Source organism: Rhipicephalus sanguineus, chromosome 1 (genome assembly GCF_013339695.2).
Source record: "Rhipicephalus sanguineus isolate Rsan-2018 chromosome 1, BIME_Rsan_1.4, whole genome shotgun sequence".
NCBI lineage: Eukaryota > Metazoa > Arthropoda > Arachnida > Ixodida > Ixodidae > Rhipicephalus > Rhipicephalus sanguineus.
In genome coordinates, this window is record NC_051176.1 from 183233213 (window position 1) to 183251751 (window position 18539).

The 18539-nt window shown below is 42.4% G+C and overlaps 1 protein-coding gene across 2 annotated transcripts in view; it reads left to right on the forward strand.

The window, feature by feature from the left end:
* The window catches only part of LOC119403507 (RUN and FYVE domain-containing protein 2), an 80830-nt gene that overhangs the window by 33020 nt on the left and 29271 nt on the right, over window positions 1–18539 (forward strand). For both annotated transcript variants that reach the window (XM_037670447.1, XM_037670439.2), the window contains 5 exons: window positions 6100–6171; window positions 7249–7420; window positions 12651–12767; window positions 16834–16959; window positions 17161–17258. In XM_037670447.1, coding sequence (XP_037526375.1) covers window positions 6100–6171; window positions 7249–7420; window positions 12651–12767; window positions 16834–16959; window positions 17161–17258 — 585 coding nt within the window. The remainder of the gene's footprint in view (window positions 1–6099; window positions 6172–7248; window positions 7421–12650; window positions 12768–16833; window positions 16960–17160; window positions 17259–18539) is intronic.

An 18539-nucleotide genomic window follows, 5' to 3' on the forward strand; every position in this document is an offset into this window, starting at 1 on the left:
AGAATAGTTATTACATGTGCAGAGAGACGGACGGAAATCGGGCCGCATCGCGGTCATTCGCATATAGTTCGGAGTTCCCGAAAACGTGTGCGCGAGACTGGCGCAAACAGAAGCAGAAGATTTTTTTACAGCAAAGCTTCACGAAAAGGTTTCAGTGGACCAAAGCAGGGCCGGTTTCCCGAAATCGAAGAGTGTTGACAGCGACAAGGAGTTGTCCGACAGCGACGAGGACTGATAGGCCTGACTGGCTGCCCAGGCGGCGCTGCGAAAACGGTGCTAAAAAGCGCCCCCTACGATAAGTTCTTTGGTTTCGAGTAGTCAGACTGGCGGCCGCATGCAGCACTAAGTTCAGATGCGCAATGGAGCCGCCGCAGTCGGTTGTGCTGAGCTTTGGATCTCGGCCAATTTCTGGCGTGGCTGAGTTCTTCAGGCCAAGCAATCTGCGTAAACGCAAGAAGCTCGTCAACGTCAAGTATGTTTACGACGTGCAGGAAATTGAAGAAACCATTTCGGCGCGCTGCAACTCGCAAGTGCAGCGAATTTCATACGACCTTGAACTCGAGTTAAGTTTTACGAGGCATGCTCGCGCGATTAACGACAGTGCATAAACGAAAAGATTGCTGTTAAGAAAGCCGAAATGATTTGCATTACACGACGAAACGGAATCAAGAAAGGTCCAGTGACGAAGGCTAGCCGTCGGCGGCCCGAGTGAGCGCATTCGCGCCGTGTGCCGTCGCAAACACACTTTTTCCCCATGCACGGTCATAATTTTCAACATTTGCTTCCAGGGAATTCGTCAAATTCTGTCAGCGTGCGGTGGCGGTCGAGAAGCGACGGCGCGCAATGTTTACAGCCGGCCGCTGGAAGCAGCCGGCTGTAGGCTGCCGGAAAAATCGCAGGCACATACGCAGGGTGACTCATGGCATCGTTTTTCTCGTTTCCCACGAAATGCCGGCTGCATATCCTCGTGATCGCCGTCGGCAGCCACGGCGTGCCGTCTGGACTGCAGACAGGGAATATATACATATATAAACGCGTGCACGCGCGCACGAAAAGTAATCAGCACGTTACGTTGCAAACCACGTTTTGCTCGCGTACTCACTTCACGCGTCGGACGGCACGTATCCAGCGGTTCCGTCGCTCCACTTCGTACGGCTTTCAGGGGAACCAGTAAAACCGCACATTAGGATCCTTACCCCCATTTCGAGGCAATTAACCACGCAACAATAACGGCGGCGACCGCGCTTCGGGACCGCGCGCTGCTCAGAGCCGTCGCCCGGACCACCTGCTTTCGGCACGGTTTGTTGAAGCAGGGATCGCTCGTCGAACATGTCGGACTCTGCAGGCATAGCGGACAAGTTCCTGCGTACGTTTTAAGCACTTTCTGAGCCAGAAAACTAGGCGCAAAATTAAGTAAAACGCTCAAAGCAACTGAGAACTGCGTAACTCGCCGGTCGGCGTCCATTTTTGACTACCCAAGCAACTTCGGCGCACGCCACCAGGCTCCGCCACAGTACTCAAAACTCCAGCGCGTCAGCCCTATCCTACGCGACTCGCATCGCCGCCGTAGTGGTGACAGTTTTAGCGGCAAGGCCTGCTCTTTGACTTTGTGTTTTACTTTTTTGAAACTTCAGTTCTGTAAAACCCAAATACTTCTTCTGAATGTGCGAAGTTTGACTCCTACGGACTTTTTTTGTTCTTTTCTCTCACGAAAAATGGGTGCGCGTTACAATCGATGTATTACTTTTTTTTTTGGTCGCGGAAAACGGGTGCGCGTTACAATCGAGGGCGCGGTAGAATCAAGTAAATACGGTAATCATCCCAAAAGAAGCCCAAAACAAGCGGCTTGCGAAGAAGCCCCCCAAAAAGTGGAAGTTTAATTAATTTCATCATTCCTGAAAATATTTTTAAAAATTATAGCACAAAAGTTGCTCATATACGAATGGAAGGTAAAAAACAAAGAAATAGTTATTTTGTACGGCAAAAATATGCACAACAATGAACGAAAGCATGTATTAACATAGGGGTGATTCCACGTAAGATCGAACAATCGATGGCTGGTCGACCTCTCAAATTTATTTCAAAATTTTATATATTATTGCCTGATGAGTGGAAAGAAGAGATCCGCAATTTGTTTTGCCGCCAAAAATTTTTTCGAAGCACAGGAAATCAATAATGACGAAGAGGTGGAGTGGAGCGCTCATCCGCTCTGCTGTTTTGGCCAACTTTCGTTAGGAATTGCACAAAATATATTGAAGTTAGGTAGCTTAAATTTATTTACCTAAATATATGCATGTTTTTGCTTCTGCTCAGGTATTTTTAGTTTTTGTGTGTAGTGTAGATGTTTTTATAAAAAACCTCAAAAATGGCCAAAATGGCAAACTTTTCTTTACTTTGAAAGTCTTTATCTCAAAAACGCCTCGTAGCAGAGCTATAAAAATACCGCATTACATTCTTTGCATGCTTATCTACCAAACTGCCAAATCTGGTATTTATATAACTTTTCAGTAAAGAGATACGATCGGGCTAAGTTCAAGAAAATACCGAACAATGGAAACTTCTGACGACAATTAAAAAAAAAACCCCATTTTTTAAATTTCTTAAACTTTGTCCACTTATTCTCCTCCACATCAGCTTTCACAATCATTAAAAACATGTTGCATAATGTCGTTGCACTAATAGTTACGGCCCCTCCAATGAGACCCTTAGGGAAGGATGGGCAATTCCGACTTCTTGCCCAGCAAGTGTATAAAATGCAGGCAGGATTGAATTTCTTTATATTAAAAGGCCAACAGTACCGACAAAGGTGTCGCTGGCACTGAAGACCTTAATTTTGAAATTATTTGGTCACTGCAGCGGCCGCGAGCGCGGAGCTACCGAGCAGGCGCGCGCGCACCCGAGATGCTCGTTGTAAGAGACGGTGCAGTGAGGGCTCATTCTCGTGTCCTCAGACCGATTGAGTTCGAAACAGCAACACCTCTCGGGTGACTTTAACGCACGTGCACTGGAGCTTCGCTATTCTATCCGCCCTCTGTTCGCATCTCAGCTAGGCGCTGATAACACGGCGGAGATGGAAGCAAGATGAAAACTCTATAAGGGAGCTATGAGCGCTCGGTTCACGCACGCTGCTGCCAGAGAAACTGCGCTGCGCCAGTTGCGATCAGTGAAAAGCATGGACGTGGTGCTCCAGTGGCAAAGCAAAATATGGATTGCCAAAGGAAAGAAAAGCAAAACTATCGGTAACCGGATGCGCTTGCCTATCTTAGATGTCGGCAGCAGACGGCCTGAACTGGCCGCGCGTTCGGTGCGCTGTTCACACTTCATTCGGCGCGGATAGTTCTTGTGCTTTGCTCTTACTCTACTCCTCCTGTGCGTCTCATGACGAGAAAGTATAGCTCGGAATGAGTGTATTGTGGAGACTACCTTTCGAAGCACAAGAAGCTTAAAGGAGTACTGACACGAATTTTAAATAAATTCGCATTGTTGCTCTAAATAAAATACTGGTGTCGAGAAATCTAAACTATTGTGGTGCCTGGGAATGCATCCTATATATTTTAATTAGCGCCACCTTAAAAAGACACTTTCGGTGTCGATATCGAGGGGGTGGCTTCTCAGTGTCGTTTCATAGCAGTGTGACGTCACGGAGATACAGAAACTCGCGACGTACTAGGAGGAAATCCGTCATCTGCTCGTGGTGGAATAGACAACGATGAGTGAATTGTCGTCCAGTGACCCTGACAGTGATTTCTACGATTTAGGCTGCATGCAGGACGCAGAACTCGCGAACTCGGAGGAACTGTCTTGACTCGTCGGGATAATGTCCTTGCAGTGTGGCTAGCTTGCAAATGCTCAGCGACAAAAACTTCAAAGTCAAATTGAAATATTTTATACGTGTTCTCCGACTCCAGTGTGTGGACAGCGTGGACACTGCATACCAACGAAGCAAAAAATGTCCCTTTTGCGATGTCTCAAAATTGTGTCAGTACTCCTTTAATTATTGCAAAGAAGCCAAAATTTCGCTGAGTTACCGACCTAGACATAAATGCTTTGAAGGAACGTTTAACGCCCGAAAGATCAGTGACTGTCAATGGGACGGACTACTTGTGCTACGCGTGCTATTGCTACCACTGCAATGAAAGATATTCACGGAACGCACAGTTTAACGATGACATTCTTATGCCCCCTGAAAAAGAAATCGACGCAATTAACCAGATCACTGCGACTACCGGTGCACGTGCGTTCAAGTCACCCAAGAGGTGTTGCTGTTTCGAACTCAATCGGTCTGAGGACGCGAGAACGAGCTCTCACTGCGCCGTCTCTTACAACGAGCATCTCGGGTGCGCGCGCGCCTGCTCGGTAGCTCCGCGCTCGTGGCCGCTGCAGTGACCAAATAAATTCAGAATTAACGTCTTCGGTGCCGGCGACACCTTTTTAGGTACCTGCTGGCCTTTTAATAAAAAGAAATTCAATCCTGCCTGCATTTTATACACTTGCTGGGCAAGAAGTCGGAATTGCCCATCCTTGCCTAAGGGTCTCATTGGAGGGCCGTAACTATTAGTGCAACGACATTATGCAACATGTTTTTAATGATTGTGAAAGCTGATGTGGAGGAGAATAAGTGGACAAAGTTTAAGAAATTTAAAAAATGGGGTTTTTTTTTAATTGTCGTCAGAAGTTTCCATTGTTCGGTGTTTTCTTGAGCTTAGCCCGATCATATCTCTTTACTGAAAAGTTATATAAATACAAGATTTGGCAGTTTGGTAGATAAGCATGCAAAGAACGTAATGCGGAATTTTTATAGCTCTGCTACGAGGCGATTTGTAGATAAAGACCTTCAAAGTAAAGAAAATTTTGCCAATTGGGCCATTTTTGAGGTTTTTTATAAAACCATCTACACTACACACAAAAACTAAAGATACCTGAGCAGAAGCAAAAACATGCATATATTTAGGTAAATAACTTTCAGCTACCTAACTTTAATATATGTTGTGCAATTCATAACGAAAGTTGGCCAAAACAGCAGAGCGGATGAGCGCTCCACTCCACCTCTTCGTCGTTATTGATTTCCTGTGCTTCGAAAAAATTTTTGGCGGCAAAACAAATTGTGGATCTCTTCTTTCCACTCATCAGGCAATAATATATAAAATTTTGAAATAAATTTGAGAGGTCGACCAGCCATCGATTGTTCGATCTTACGTGGAATCACCCATAGTCTCCAACCTGGAGTAGGAAAAACTTTTTCTGCCTCCATGGTCTCCAGGGCAGTCTCCACTCTGTTCATGCACGTTTGCCAGTGCACAAATAAGACTGCTTGTTGACTGCTCCAACATATGTTTGATTTCGAAGCTTAAGTACATGAAGTCATCACCAAATGTGCTGTTAACAAACGTGACGAACATTAAAATAACTCTATTTGTAGGACAAAGGTGAATAAGCCCAAAAAACCTAGCAAGCGACTCGAAAATTTGACAAGCGACTCGGTGAAAAAAGAAGCCCGAATCCGCTTATTATAAGCAGAACTGGCAACTCTGCCGCAGTACACAGACAAAACATGTTGCAGTAGATGTTCATTAAGATAGCTTTTAAAAGCCCTTAATAAGGTGTTGGGAAATGGGTTAGCAGAAAAAAGTAATCAGTTCTCCCAAACATGCGGCAACTCTGAATAGTATTTTTACGCTGTAGTCAATCATCGATGGATAATCAAAAGACAGCGTGGCAAAAAAAATACTTACGGAGACAGTAAACACAGGATGAGCACTGCTGCCAACTAATTACAGTATGCAACCATACCAACTAGCTCAGTTTTTATCTTACTGAAGTTCATTGATGCCTTAAGAGGTCATTTAGAAAGAGGGAGACGCAATCACTTACTGCCTTTGAGGGTATGCTATTGTTACTTTGTTGCTTGTTGTTGCTGTGTCACTTATGCACACGGTGTTATCATTTGTGTCATGTTGACGACTATATGTTGACCCTTTTTTGAAATCATCACACTTGTAGTATTCACTCTTTCCCATTCTTCTTGCAAGTTCTCATCTGAGCATCCTAGAATAGTACATGCAGTTTTTGTTACCTGCTCATTTTTTTTTCGTCCACCAGTGTGGAACCTGCTAGTATGACAGCTGTTCTGGACCAAAAAAATTATATTGAGGAGCTGAACCGTCACCTAAAGTAAGTGTTATTTATTTTGTCATTAATCCTTACCATAGTTCTCACGAATTTATCAAAATGGGTTGCTTTTCGGCATTGTTTTCTATATTGCTCTGCTGTCTATAATGCATAATGACGTACCTTAAAATGATGCTTATTTTATAGAACCTTTCATCAATTATAAAATGATTGTGGAGGTAGCAAATAAATAAATTTTGAAAGCTTGTTTATATATTTGAATCATCTCCAATATCTACAATTTTTCTGCTTAGAAAACTTAATTTCATCACAGTAGAAGCATGGTATGAAAACTGGTTGCATCTTACAAGGTATACTTCTCCCTGTTACACATTGCAAACCTTAGCTGTGGAGAAATTGTGCTTTCTCTCGGCTTCCGTGCTGCATGGAATTCCTGTAGGCTAGTAAATCCCAAGAAATGAAGTTTTATGTAATTGTTGCTCCAGAATTGTGTAAGTGATTATTTAGCATGCACCAATTTTGGCACACACATTAGTCTTTTTGGTAAATGCTTACCAAATGCTTAGCTGAGGGGGAAACATGGGTCTTTAAAACTTTTTAAAAATTCTTGATCGATGTGATGAAACTTGCTGAGTTAATATATATTTGTGTGCAGATTTCAATTGTGCAATTGTTTTTCTAGCACAACATGTAGGTTTTAAAATCAAACATTTCATGTGCTTTTTGGGAGCAAGAGTTTGCCCAAACTGAGAGGGTTACAAAGTAAATAAGCATCGACAATAATTTGGAATGAGATCTGTATGCAAGAAAACAAGAATACATGCTCTGAACCTATTTGAAGCAAAGTTATGATATGTTGAGTATTCGCAAGTGAGTTGATGTCAAGCTGAAATTTCGGTCAAGATTGTTCAACGTACCATTTAAAAAAAGAAAATGCAAATCAACTTTCAAATGCAAGCAGGATTTTTGATGTAAAGAACTTTGAATCTACAAAAAGAATTGTTTTGCTGGTTTTGGATGATTGACTGATTTTACTATGATTATCTTTCGCATGTTTGCTGTTGGGTTTTGCTACAATTATTGTCTTGCTTTTTGTTTCGTTTGTTTCTATGGTTTCAGTGCTACTGTGACAAACCTCCAGCAAAAAGTGGAACAGCTACAGACAACCAATGCACTGATGAAAGAAGACTTGGCCATAAGCAAAAATCAAATACTCACTTTGGAGGAGGAGAATCGCGTTCTTAGAGAGCACCAGGACTCAATTGTCGAAGATCATCAACGCAAGCTTCAGGTTTGTTGCACTTTTCCTCATGTTTGGGTTATTAAATGCGAAGCATTTCTTAGCGAACCTCAGGCACTTTGGCCGTTTCTTTCTATCTATCTATCTATCTATCTATCTATCTATCTATCTAGCCGCTTACGTCTGGGCGCTTTCCAGGTCGTCTCCATAACTTGTATTATACCAAAATTGGCATAGCAGAGGATCAGTGTATGGCGAACACGATCCACAGGTCATTACATGAATAATGCAAAATACCTGTCGCGTACGTCATGAAACCCTTTCTCTCAGTCACGTGTGGCACATACCCGCATACCAGAGTTCATGTTTTGCGGGTATGTGCCACAGGTGATAGAGTCTCAACCAACACAGTAACCGCGAACACACACACACTGACACTCAAGTAAAGTGATAATAATAATAATTGTTGGGGTTTTATGTCCCAAAACAACGATATGATTATGAGAGACGCTGTAACGAAGGGCTCCGGAAATTTTGACCATCTGGTATTCTTTAACGTTTACCGAGATCGCACAGTACACGGGCATATACATTTTGCCTCCATCGAAATTCGACTGCCGCGGCCGGGATCGAACCCGCGACCTTCGGGTCAGCAGCCGAGCACCGTAACCGCTACGCCACCGCGACGGACGCAAGGAAAGTGAGGAAGCTGAAGATAGAACAGCCCTCGAAGACGCTCAACTACCATCCACTCGTCCACGTGGTCCGCAACGTGTATTACTCAAAAACCGGGATCAATGCTTCCTAAAATAAATCTCGTCGAGAGAACCAGGCCTCTCATCATTACCGGTGACTTCAACATTGATTTATCAAGACCTAACAATGCCTGGTCCTTATACTGCGTGAAAGATGGCTTAGATGTGGACAGGGCATCAAAAGGCCTCGCTGCCGCGTCCAGGGCAGGAGGCATCATAGAGCATTTCATCGTAAGAGGCACACAGGATTTCCACCAGCTGTACTATACCTCGCACTTAACTGCCCTTAGACGCCTCGTAGCCGCGATCGCGAACGGATGCGAAGAACAAGTCCGGTTCAGCTGCTGGGGCTCACTGATCACGGTGATGATGACCTTCTTCAAAAACTGTCAGGAACCCCTTCCACACACGCACACGGGTTCGTGCGTGCGTGCGTTCGTTCTCAGTGCGTGCGTTCTCCGTCATAACGGACAAATGCAAGCATAACAAATTTAACAACTCCAACTGTGGCTGTAACGTACATACAGTGCGCCTGCGCTTGCCACTTGGCTGTGTATATATCTAGGAAAACTTTCTTGAATGAAGCTTAGCTGCGAGTAACGGCTGTCCTGCACATCAGTGTTCCTTCTTTGTCTTGTTCGGATTCACGCTATCCAGTATTGAAGAATATAAGCACTACCTATCAGCTTACCGTGTCTGGTGTTGATAACATTAGTGTTGCTGTTGGCATCGTTACGCAACAGTAAATAACTGGTTATATAATACACATGCAAGTCTTCAACCTATGAGTGTGCGTATACCACTTACACATTTCTCTAGCGTCATTCCGTAACGTTTCGGTCAATGTGAACAATTACGCCACAGTCACCATCCCGCGCATGCTTCGCATAACATCGATTCCCACGGTTCGTGGGATCTGCCGAATTTTTTAACATGAATGAGTTTCACGCTGAGGTCCACCAAGAACTTCCGTAATGGAAGTGACATCAGTAAAAAGACACACGGGTAAGTCAGATAGAAGAATTGTCAGAAAGAAAACTTTGGCTGAGTGACCTGATTGGGGAATCGAACCTCCGACTACATGATTCTTGAGCACAGAAGCCAGGTGCGCTGACTCGCCAGTCAAAACTCGTGAAAGTGACTGCGTTGGATGAGTGAGGGACACGGCAGTGCAATACTTTCACACGTCTGTGGCACACACTACAAATTGTGTCTCTTGCATTTGTGAGGCTGGGTGCATTGCAACGTACTAAGGCACTGCAGAGCCAAACCAAAGTGCTCGCAGAGATGTGGCAGTGAGTGTCAACATGGATACATCCACATCTAAGGCTGCCATACTGATCGAATAGCAATACATTGTGTGCAAATTGCATTTCTTTACATCAACAGAGCCGCAACTGCTTCTTTGGAGGCACAGTTCACTTTTGCATTACGAATGATTCCTATGAAAGAGGGATTTGCCATAATTCTTAATTAGGAAAAGTTGCACGAGCATTTTTAAAATATGGATATCACTCTAATACTGTTACATATTAAATATTTGTGCTTGATTCCAAAGCTAAGTATTTGAATTTTGGAAATGATGGGGCTTAAGTATTCAAAAGAAGTTGAATTATAGCTGGTCATGTGGAAGCGTGTGTGATTCCTGGCAGTTGTTTGTGTATAATCTAGGAATATGTGTTCTATATCATGCTTCATGTTGCCACCATGGCAGAGTTTAATGCATAACGTAAACTAGGCTACCCTAGATGACAAAGTTGTGCATAAAAGAAAGTCCCTAGGTTGCAAGAGGCAAAGGTGTGCGATTAGCAATACAGTAAACTCTCGTTAAATGGAACCTGAAGGGACCAGGAAAAAAATGTTCTGTTTAACAGGAGTTCCACTTACTGAGAGATTAACAAGGGAGCATAATTCAATTCCAAAAGAAATCATATTGGAGGCGGTTGTTCCATTTATGCAGCAGTTCCATTTAAGAGGTTTCCTTTTGCTGAGTGTCTCCTGTAGTTCAGACTAGCACAACAAAAGGGAATGAGGCCAGTTGTGGGGAAGTTAATAGTTGGGATTTGGTGCTGTATAATAATGCACAGTTTACTGAGACTAGACACACAGTACTCAGTTTTTCAGTTTTTAGCAAGGGTTAAATATGCAAGCTTTTGCTGTAGTGGCTTACTACATAATATATTCTTATTGTTGACGTAGTAAGTGCAGTATGCCAGAATGTTTAAGTTTCATTATTTGCATTCAATAATTTGGGTATTCGTACACCTCTACTATTTTTTCTTCATTCAGTGGGTGCTTGTATCTAAATAAGGCTGACCTGCTAACAAGAACGTTTTCTGACTGTTGCACTTGGTACTGGGAAGGCAACCTGCCATGTCAAATATGCTGCTGGTTTTGTGTTTCTGACCTGACCCTAAATATATCTTGTTGTGGGGGTGTAGTCCCACAACTTCCATATATATAAACAGTCTGTGATGGTGGCATCAATCAGCTTCCGTAACTGTCTAACATAGTCTCCTTTTGTTCCTCTTTTGATATCAAGGTTTGGAATAAAAGATTTTTGTAGTAGCATTTCTTTTTGTTTGAGTCCGGTAGAAATATTGGAGCATCAGTTGGTTCTTATGCTTCCGTAGTTCCATCTTGTTTTCATCATATGTCGCCTAGGCTCATCAGTCTTCGGGTTTGTGATTAATGAATACTATAGCAGTGGATCCGTATGGGTTTCCTTGTGGCTTCGTGCTACAAACGGGTGGTTGTCTATTTTCTCTTTCTTAACCATGGCAGTGGAAAACATTCAGAGCCCCTTTTTTTCCTACAGATCGCTATAAGCTGGTTTTGCAGCAGACTGAAATAAGTCAGCACTTTGAGTTAGCTGTAAGGCCATTGAAAAATTCATCCATCACATCTAAAATCTAAAATAAGTTTAATATCGTTCTTTTCATCTCAACATATATGCACACACACTGTAAGCTTCTAGTAGTTGAAAAAATGTGGTATGCCGTAGAATCTCAGTAAGTGGAAACTGCATAAATAAAATTGCCATTTAAATGGAACAACATGCACTTACCATAATCGGTTGGTCCTTGTATTTGGATGATGGGAAAAACTTCCCTTAAGTGGAACCAAAATTGCCGCATCTCTCTGTAAATGGAACCATAGACGCAAACTCCACAGGAATTTTTCCGAAAAGAGGCATGACCTGACATATACCACCGTACTTACTCGCTTAATGAATGCGCTGTCATATTGAATGCACCCCTAACTTTGATCTCCTGCAGTCCTGTGAACGGCCATGCTGTCTCTGTAGCAGCTGTGCGGTGCCTCCTTGCCCTAGCACTCTTCATATTTTTTTTTCTTTTTCTTAGTATGGCAACCACCTCGGGTTGCTTTCCTATGTCTTCAATGCAAACTTTGCAATCATAGTGCAACACGTACAAAGCTGTGAGCCATCTGCTGATCCCCAATAAAGATACAGGGTATGGCGCACACGACTGTGGACCACCACACCTGGTCGGTCAGATTATGCATTTCCTGCCAGACCTGCGCAGCCCCACCTCTGGCTCCTATCTTTGTGCACCTTTTGCGCGGCGGAGACAGCCGGCTCGTTTCATCTCTGCTTGAGTGTCGTCCGTCTGCAGTGCTTGTGCGCTTTCACTCACTCAGAGAACATACTATGTGTGGGGCGATGTTATTGATTTGGACTTAAATGCCGAACATTACAGCAGCGGCAACGGCAAAAATGTGCATGGAGTATCCACATAATTGCTATAGCAATGTATGCAGCTGTTTGCAAATAGTGTACATGTATATATACTGCAAAATGTAAGCTAGCTAATGCTTTTTTTTTTGCATTACCAAATTTTTTTGCTCACCCCGAAAGTGCTTTTGTAAAATTTACCCCGCATAATAAATGCACCCACCCCCCAACTTTGCTTCTGTTTTTCGGGAAAAAAAAAGTGCGTTCATTTCGCGGGTGAATATGGTATATTCTTGCGACACCTGTTTTCTACCCAAAACGCTATCCTTAATAAACAGTGACAAAGACTCGGGCATGCAAGGATTTTATAAACTTTAATATGTAGTGTGTACAGACCTGGACTGCTTTGCAGCATGCCGCTCACACTATACATAAAATGCTTACAACGAGGGCAGCTCAAAGTTGCAGTGTAGTTACAGTGTACTTTTGGTAATTCGGTTTGAGCTTGCTCAACTGCTTGTTATTTGGCCACTAACTGGAGCAGTAAGAGTTTTAATTTTTCATCATCGGCGTTTCCTCATAACTGAAACCAGCAAAGCTTAGTCACTTTCTCTGTGCTTAACATATCTAGCAATGTTAAGAGAATAACATATGCCTTGTTTTAAACTTTAATGATGTAAAATATGAAAGAAATTAGTAAAGTGGCGAGACATGTGCTCATTACCTTGTTCACTGAAGCTTATGTTACTGTGAACAAGTCAGTGAAGTTTGAGAAAGCTATGATAATTTATTTTCTAATTCTTTCTTTTCTCTGTTCTCATGTGAGCAGAATGCAAAGGCTGACATGTGTGCTGAGAGGGAGACACTGCAGGCAAACCAGGCTGGTCTGGACTCACTGTACACAGAGGTTCGGAGGCAGCTGTCTGAGGAAGTGGACAGGAGACAGGTAAGTTTCTTATTGGGCTGATTTTGAGCAATGCGTATTTACCCTGATCGCTGATGGGTGGCTGTGAAGTCTGAGTGTTCTTGATCATCAGTATTTTGCAAGTCCCTCAAGAGCTGTGGAGTATAAAAAGGTCTATACTTAGTCATGCAGTTTGTATTTTGAAGGTGTACAGTGGTGGTTACATGCACATACGTGCAGTCTACACTAAGCAGTTTCAGGATGCTTGACTTGCCTGCAAGGGAAAAAATTTATTTTCACGCCTACCATTCTTGATCCTACCATTCTTGTCGCCAGGGTATTCCCGCGGCTACACAGAGGGACCTCCTATTTCCTGCACAGCACCACACCCAGGTTTTCAAGGCGGTTTTTCACTTCCTTGAGGACACTGGACGGGCCAACCGGCTATAGTAGCTGCCCACCGCATCCTCGGTCATGGACAGCATTCCTCCTCTCCTTCTCCTCCTCTTCTCATCTTTATCTCCCTTTCCCCCTTTCCCCTACCGGTGCTGAGCCGTGCTCCCAATTAGGGTTGCAAAAGTTGCGCCTTTTCCTTTCTTCAACCTCTCCTCCTCCTCCTCCTCCTACCGTTCTTGATTGTAGTCTGTAAACATTCCTGATTATGGGTTTACTACATGCAACAGTTGCTTGATTTTTTGAAGGACAGTGGCCATTATCCTTGCATCCATAGAATGCGATATCATTGTTTCTCTAAGCCTGTTGCTGGGAAGAAACAGCCTTTAATGTATTAGAATATAGTAGGGTTCTGCTAATTTGACTCTTGTTAGTTTGATCCTGACTCCCAAACATTTCTGTTGGCTTAAACTTTCATTATTTCACTCGTAATAATGGCCTTCTCTGGATAATTTCTGCTTTCCTGTTCAACACATACATTCCTCTCCCCAATGGTGACCTCAGTGGCGACTCCAATAATGCCAGCATTTCTATGGTAGTGCTTGGGGTGAATGCAAGCCATGTCCTATCAAAAATGTCCACTTTCAGCCTGCTCCAGGAGTTCCTCAGAAAGAATTTTAAGTGAACACATGAAAGATTGTAATGCGCGCCTTCTTTTTCACAAGTTCATCCCAAGTTTGGTTCCACAGTGCAATCTGATACGAAACCAAAACTAAGTTTTGCTGTGTTTGCAACAGGTAACCATTGAGGATAGCCTAGCCAGTGTCATTGCCATTGCCATCACAAGACGGTGATCAAGTTGATGAGAGAAAAAGTTATCACTTAGCAATAACATCTTGCTTTGAGTCTGATCATGAAAACACATTCAAACTACACATATAAGTTATTTTACATGTTAAGGGGGGATGTGGCAATGGGAGCTGTAAATTCAGTCAAAATGTTCAATTTTTCAATTTATTATTATTTTTGTGCAATCCTCAGGCCACCTTTACATCGTGGTGAAATATTAGAACAAAGTAAGCAGTAGAAGTTGAGAAAAAAGCACTTTACAAAACAAGTGTGCCATCATCAAAAACTATGAGAAAATTAGGCTTCAGAAAATTAAAATTTTGCAGCTTCCCCTTGGTACAGTGCCGCCACCTTAGCGTCATTGTAAAGAGATCAGAGCTCAAGATAGCCTGAAAGCTCTGTTTCTCCAACGAAAAATAAAACCAGGTCCATTCTTTTTTCTGAGCTTTGAGCTATATTTTATGCAGTTGCTGTCAGTCATCCCAGTGCCATTTCATAACAAAAAAAAACATTCCATTTTTTGCACTTCGATCCTGAAACATTGGTGAGTTCCGTAAAACTGTCTATATTTGTCTGCACATCATACAGGCTTTTATAATTGGCTTCTTATAGTAGTAATTGTTGAGGTTTTACATCCCAGAACCATGGTATGATTATGAGAGACACCATAGTGCAGGGCTCCGGAAATTTTGACCAGCTAGGGTTCTTTAATTTGCACCTAAATCTAAGCACATGGGCCTCTAGCACTTTGCCTCCATAAAAATGTGGCTGCGGCGGCCAGAATTTGATCCCACGACCTTCGGGTCAGCAGTCAAGCACCATAACTGCTAGACCACCGCAGTGGGTGCCTTTTAGTAAAAGTTGTTAGACAATACGTATAGGACATTTAAAAAAATTTATGTGTTCTTATTTGAATGTTAAAAAATAAACCAATAGCTTTACAGCACAGAATGGGCCCTTGTGAATAAGCTTGTACAAAAATCTCCACGAACTTATGTCTAATTAATCAATTAAATTTAGGATGACATTGAGAGTCTATCAAGTGTTGTAACTCGAGAACCACAACAGATAGCTCAAAAGCAATTTCACTTTTGGTATCAGCATAACGAATCACATCTGCATGCCAAAGTTCATCACTTTATCCCCACAAATAAAAAAAGCAGTTTTCATTGCCATGTCTTAACAGTCTCCGGTGTCATCATCCTCTTGTCGTTCCTGTATTGGCATACTTACGGCCGGGTACATAGGCACTATCATAGCCTTGTGATCGAAGTATTAGGTGGAGACATACATCATATCTCGCACCATGTATGAGACGGTGAATGTAAGGTTGATGCATGTACTTCTTGACATCGTAGTGGCCTTAGTGGGTGTCCTCAGTTTGAGATTGACCTCGGCACACATGATGGCTAGAAACAATGGGCTAGACGGTGCATTCTAATTAAAGCATCCTAGCACCAAGGCTTTACGCCCACGCAGAGCAGGTGAATTATTCTTTGTTATGAATCTCGCTGCCTACTTCTGCGCTGTCTCTACGGAATTTGAAGGCCAACTGAAGAGGTCATGTGCTTTTCGGACACAGCTTTTGTGGACGCCCTGTGGACATGATTTTTCGCCAACTTAGCCAAGTAAAACATTATCGTTAATAAAGTAGAATCAAATAAGGCTCCCCATAAACATAAACCATAACTGCTTCACCAAATTTTTGGTTCTAATGTAGCAAGAGTGTACGTCTTAGTGTTCTTTTAAAGGGACTATGACAAAGTCACCCAACAATTTGTGGCTTTCAGCGAAAAATAGATGTAGAGGGTCTGTTGTGCCTGTACATATATGAAAAATGGACTGTAAAAGAATATTTCAGTGTGACATGAGACCTAGAGGTAACCGGCTATAAACCCCGCCCACCGCCGGCGACTGCCATTTTGCCATGGCGTGTGACATCATGTGCTGCATGGAGCGGAGATGCCATCTTCTACCAAAGTTTTAACCGCCGTAAATTGTTCATTTTCAATGCCAAGCTGAAGAAATCTGAAATAGCTCGATTGCACATGCAGCTGACTACAGAACAAAATAGTTTGCCAGAATGCAGACACTCATAAAGCAAGCAGCTTTCACTTTCACTTTTATTCCTTAAAGACCCCACTGGGGGGTGTTACACAAGGGGTGGGTTACAAGATATTTACGACATGGCGAACACTTTGTTACAGGGTATATTGTGATGTGATTGCTTCCATGAAGGCAGATGGGCTTGAGTTAGAAGCAGTATCTTGCACAAGATATGTGCGAGCTTGTCACGTCATGGCTTGCGAGTGCGCCAGTGTTGCCCAACTCTCAGGCAGCTCACGTGTTTATAAAAATATTCCATTACAAATTAAGTGCCCAACCAAATGCGCTAAAATTTCGCCAGCTTGTTTGTGAACGCACAAGGATTAACCCACATAATACAGATCATGATAGAAAATTGGGCGTCATGGCCCCTTTAAGTGCATGTTGTGGTTGTAGCATGCAGCAACAGCACAACATTGAGTGTTGCAGTCAACATACGTTAGGTTGAACTGTGACCATAAATCATGAGTGCCGTCGTTACCATATACCACAAAAAGAAAAACTGCGCAACTTAACACACACGTAGAGCCAGACAACACTGCGCTTCATGTTGTCTGGTTCTACATGTGTGTCAAATTGTGCAGTTTTTCTTTTTGTGGTAAGGTGAACCAACTCGCCCAACAACAAGTTCTTCTAAACTATGGTACCATATAGTTGCAGCTATTTATTTGAATAACTTGTCACATCAGTTTTGCGGAGTAATTTCTTAACCAATGTTTTCTTTGTTTTCGTACTTAAAATGTATGCTTGCTTCTTTCAGGAAGCAGAGATGGCACTGAAATTGCTTGAAAAGGACATCCATGAAAAGCAGGACAGCATAGTGAGCTTACGCAGACAACTGGAGGACATCAAAGCTATTAACCTCCAAATGTTCAACAAACTTCAGGTAAGCAAAGTGTAAATTATCCTAAGGGATGAAGGATAACATTATCACAGTCTATTCAAACTATTGCTTTTAGTATTATCAGAGTTTAATCTTGCATACATGTACAATCACTGATTTCACCTACTTATTCAGGGTGAATGATATGGCACCAAATATTGAGTTAAATGACAAATGCTTTTGTTTTTAAATTTTTTTATCTAGGATTGTGAATCCTCACTAAAGGCAAAAACAGAACAGGCTGCAAAGCTGGAGCAAAAAGTGGCACAGTTGACTGCAAGCCTAAAAGAAACTGAGACGAAGTAAGTTGCAGCCTTTCTGTGAGAACCTAATGAGTGGCTGTGGGCTTCTTTTTCTCTCTCTTTTTTTTTTGTTCTGTAATTCATTCTGCTGCCTGGTAGCATGCCCTAGAATGACCTTTTGAGAGCAGTGTTGTCTGGCAATTGTGTGTCCTGATTCTACCAGAAGGCACTGCTGCTTGCATTTTACCAACCATGTGATTGCTGCTTGTATACGCCGACAGCTTTGACAGCTGTGTGTGTCATATAAGATATATTAGTAATATATTCGTCCAGTATGCATCAACAGATATAGCTAACCCTTTATTTATTTTGACAATACTCTTCATTGCTTTGATGTTTGGTCAGCACTCTGTCAAAGTTGCCTGCATGTTACCCAGAAGTTCAGTTCATGAAACTATGGGTGACCAGCAAAATGTATTTTGTTATCCATAGTGCTTTGGAGTCCCTTGTGTGCTGTTCACTTGGTGATCCATATTGTGCCTGTAAAAAAAGAAAAAAAAAAGAACAGAAAACGGCTAGGCATTTGCACATGGTATAGAATATTCACCACGATGGTAGCAGCATTATCACATGTCCTCTGTGCCTCAAGTGGTGTGGTGCAATATTTGCAGCTGATGGCTGAGACATTGTTCACTTATACATAACTGCTTTCAGTGTTCTTAGCATTTTCCTTGTTGACACTTTGCACAGTGTGTGAAGTTTGCCTTATTCTTTGGATAAATGTTCTTTTGTCTCTTGTCTGCAATTTTTAATCTTGTTTCCCTCATTTATGAGGATTATCTTGTGATTGAAATGTGATGCTGTCATTGTCATGTACGAGTGCTCTGCATACATTTCGACTTCGGATGCAGAAGTTGCACTTCAATGCAGTATATATAGCAGCGCAAATTTACTGCTTTTGTTTCCCATGCAAAAAGAGAGTAACTGCCTGATGAGTGTGTGAATGAACATTGACCAAAACAGGTTGCTGTGTATGCATGTGAAGGATGCTAACGGCATCAGAATAAGAACCACTGCAAAATGTATGCCTGTTAAAACTCTGTGTGTACAAGTTCCGCCTTCTTTTTTCCTGTTTTCTGAAGTATCCATTTGCTGCAATGGATGTTTCTACTGTACAAACAAAAAGCCAATAAACAAAGCTGCATTGTGCTTCTGTGTGCTTTGCTCTAAAAACAAGCATGGCACCTGTCTGCAGCGTATATCCCTGTTCATATTCTGAGACCTGTGTTAATGAGGTGTCATGTAGAAAAAACAAGAATTTAATTATCTCCTATGCTTTAT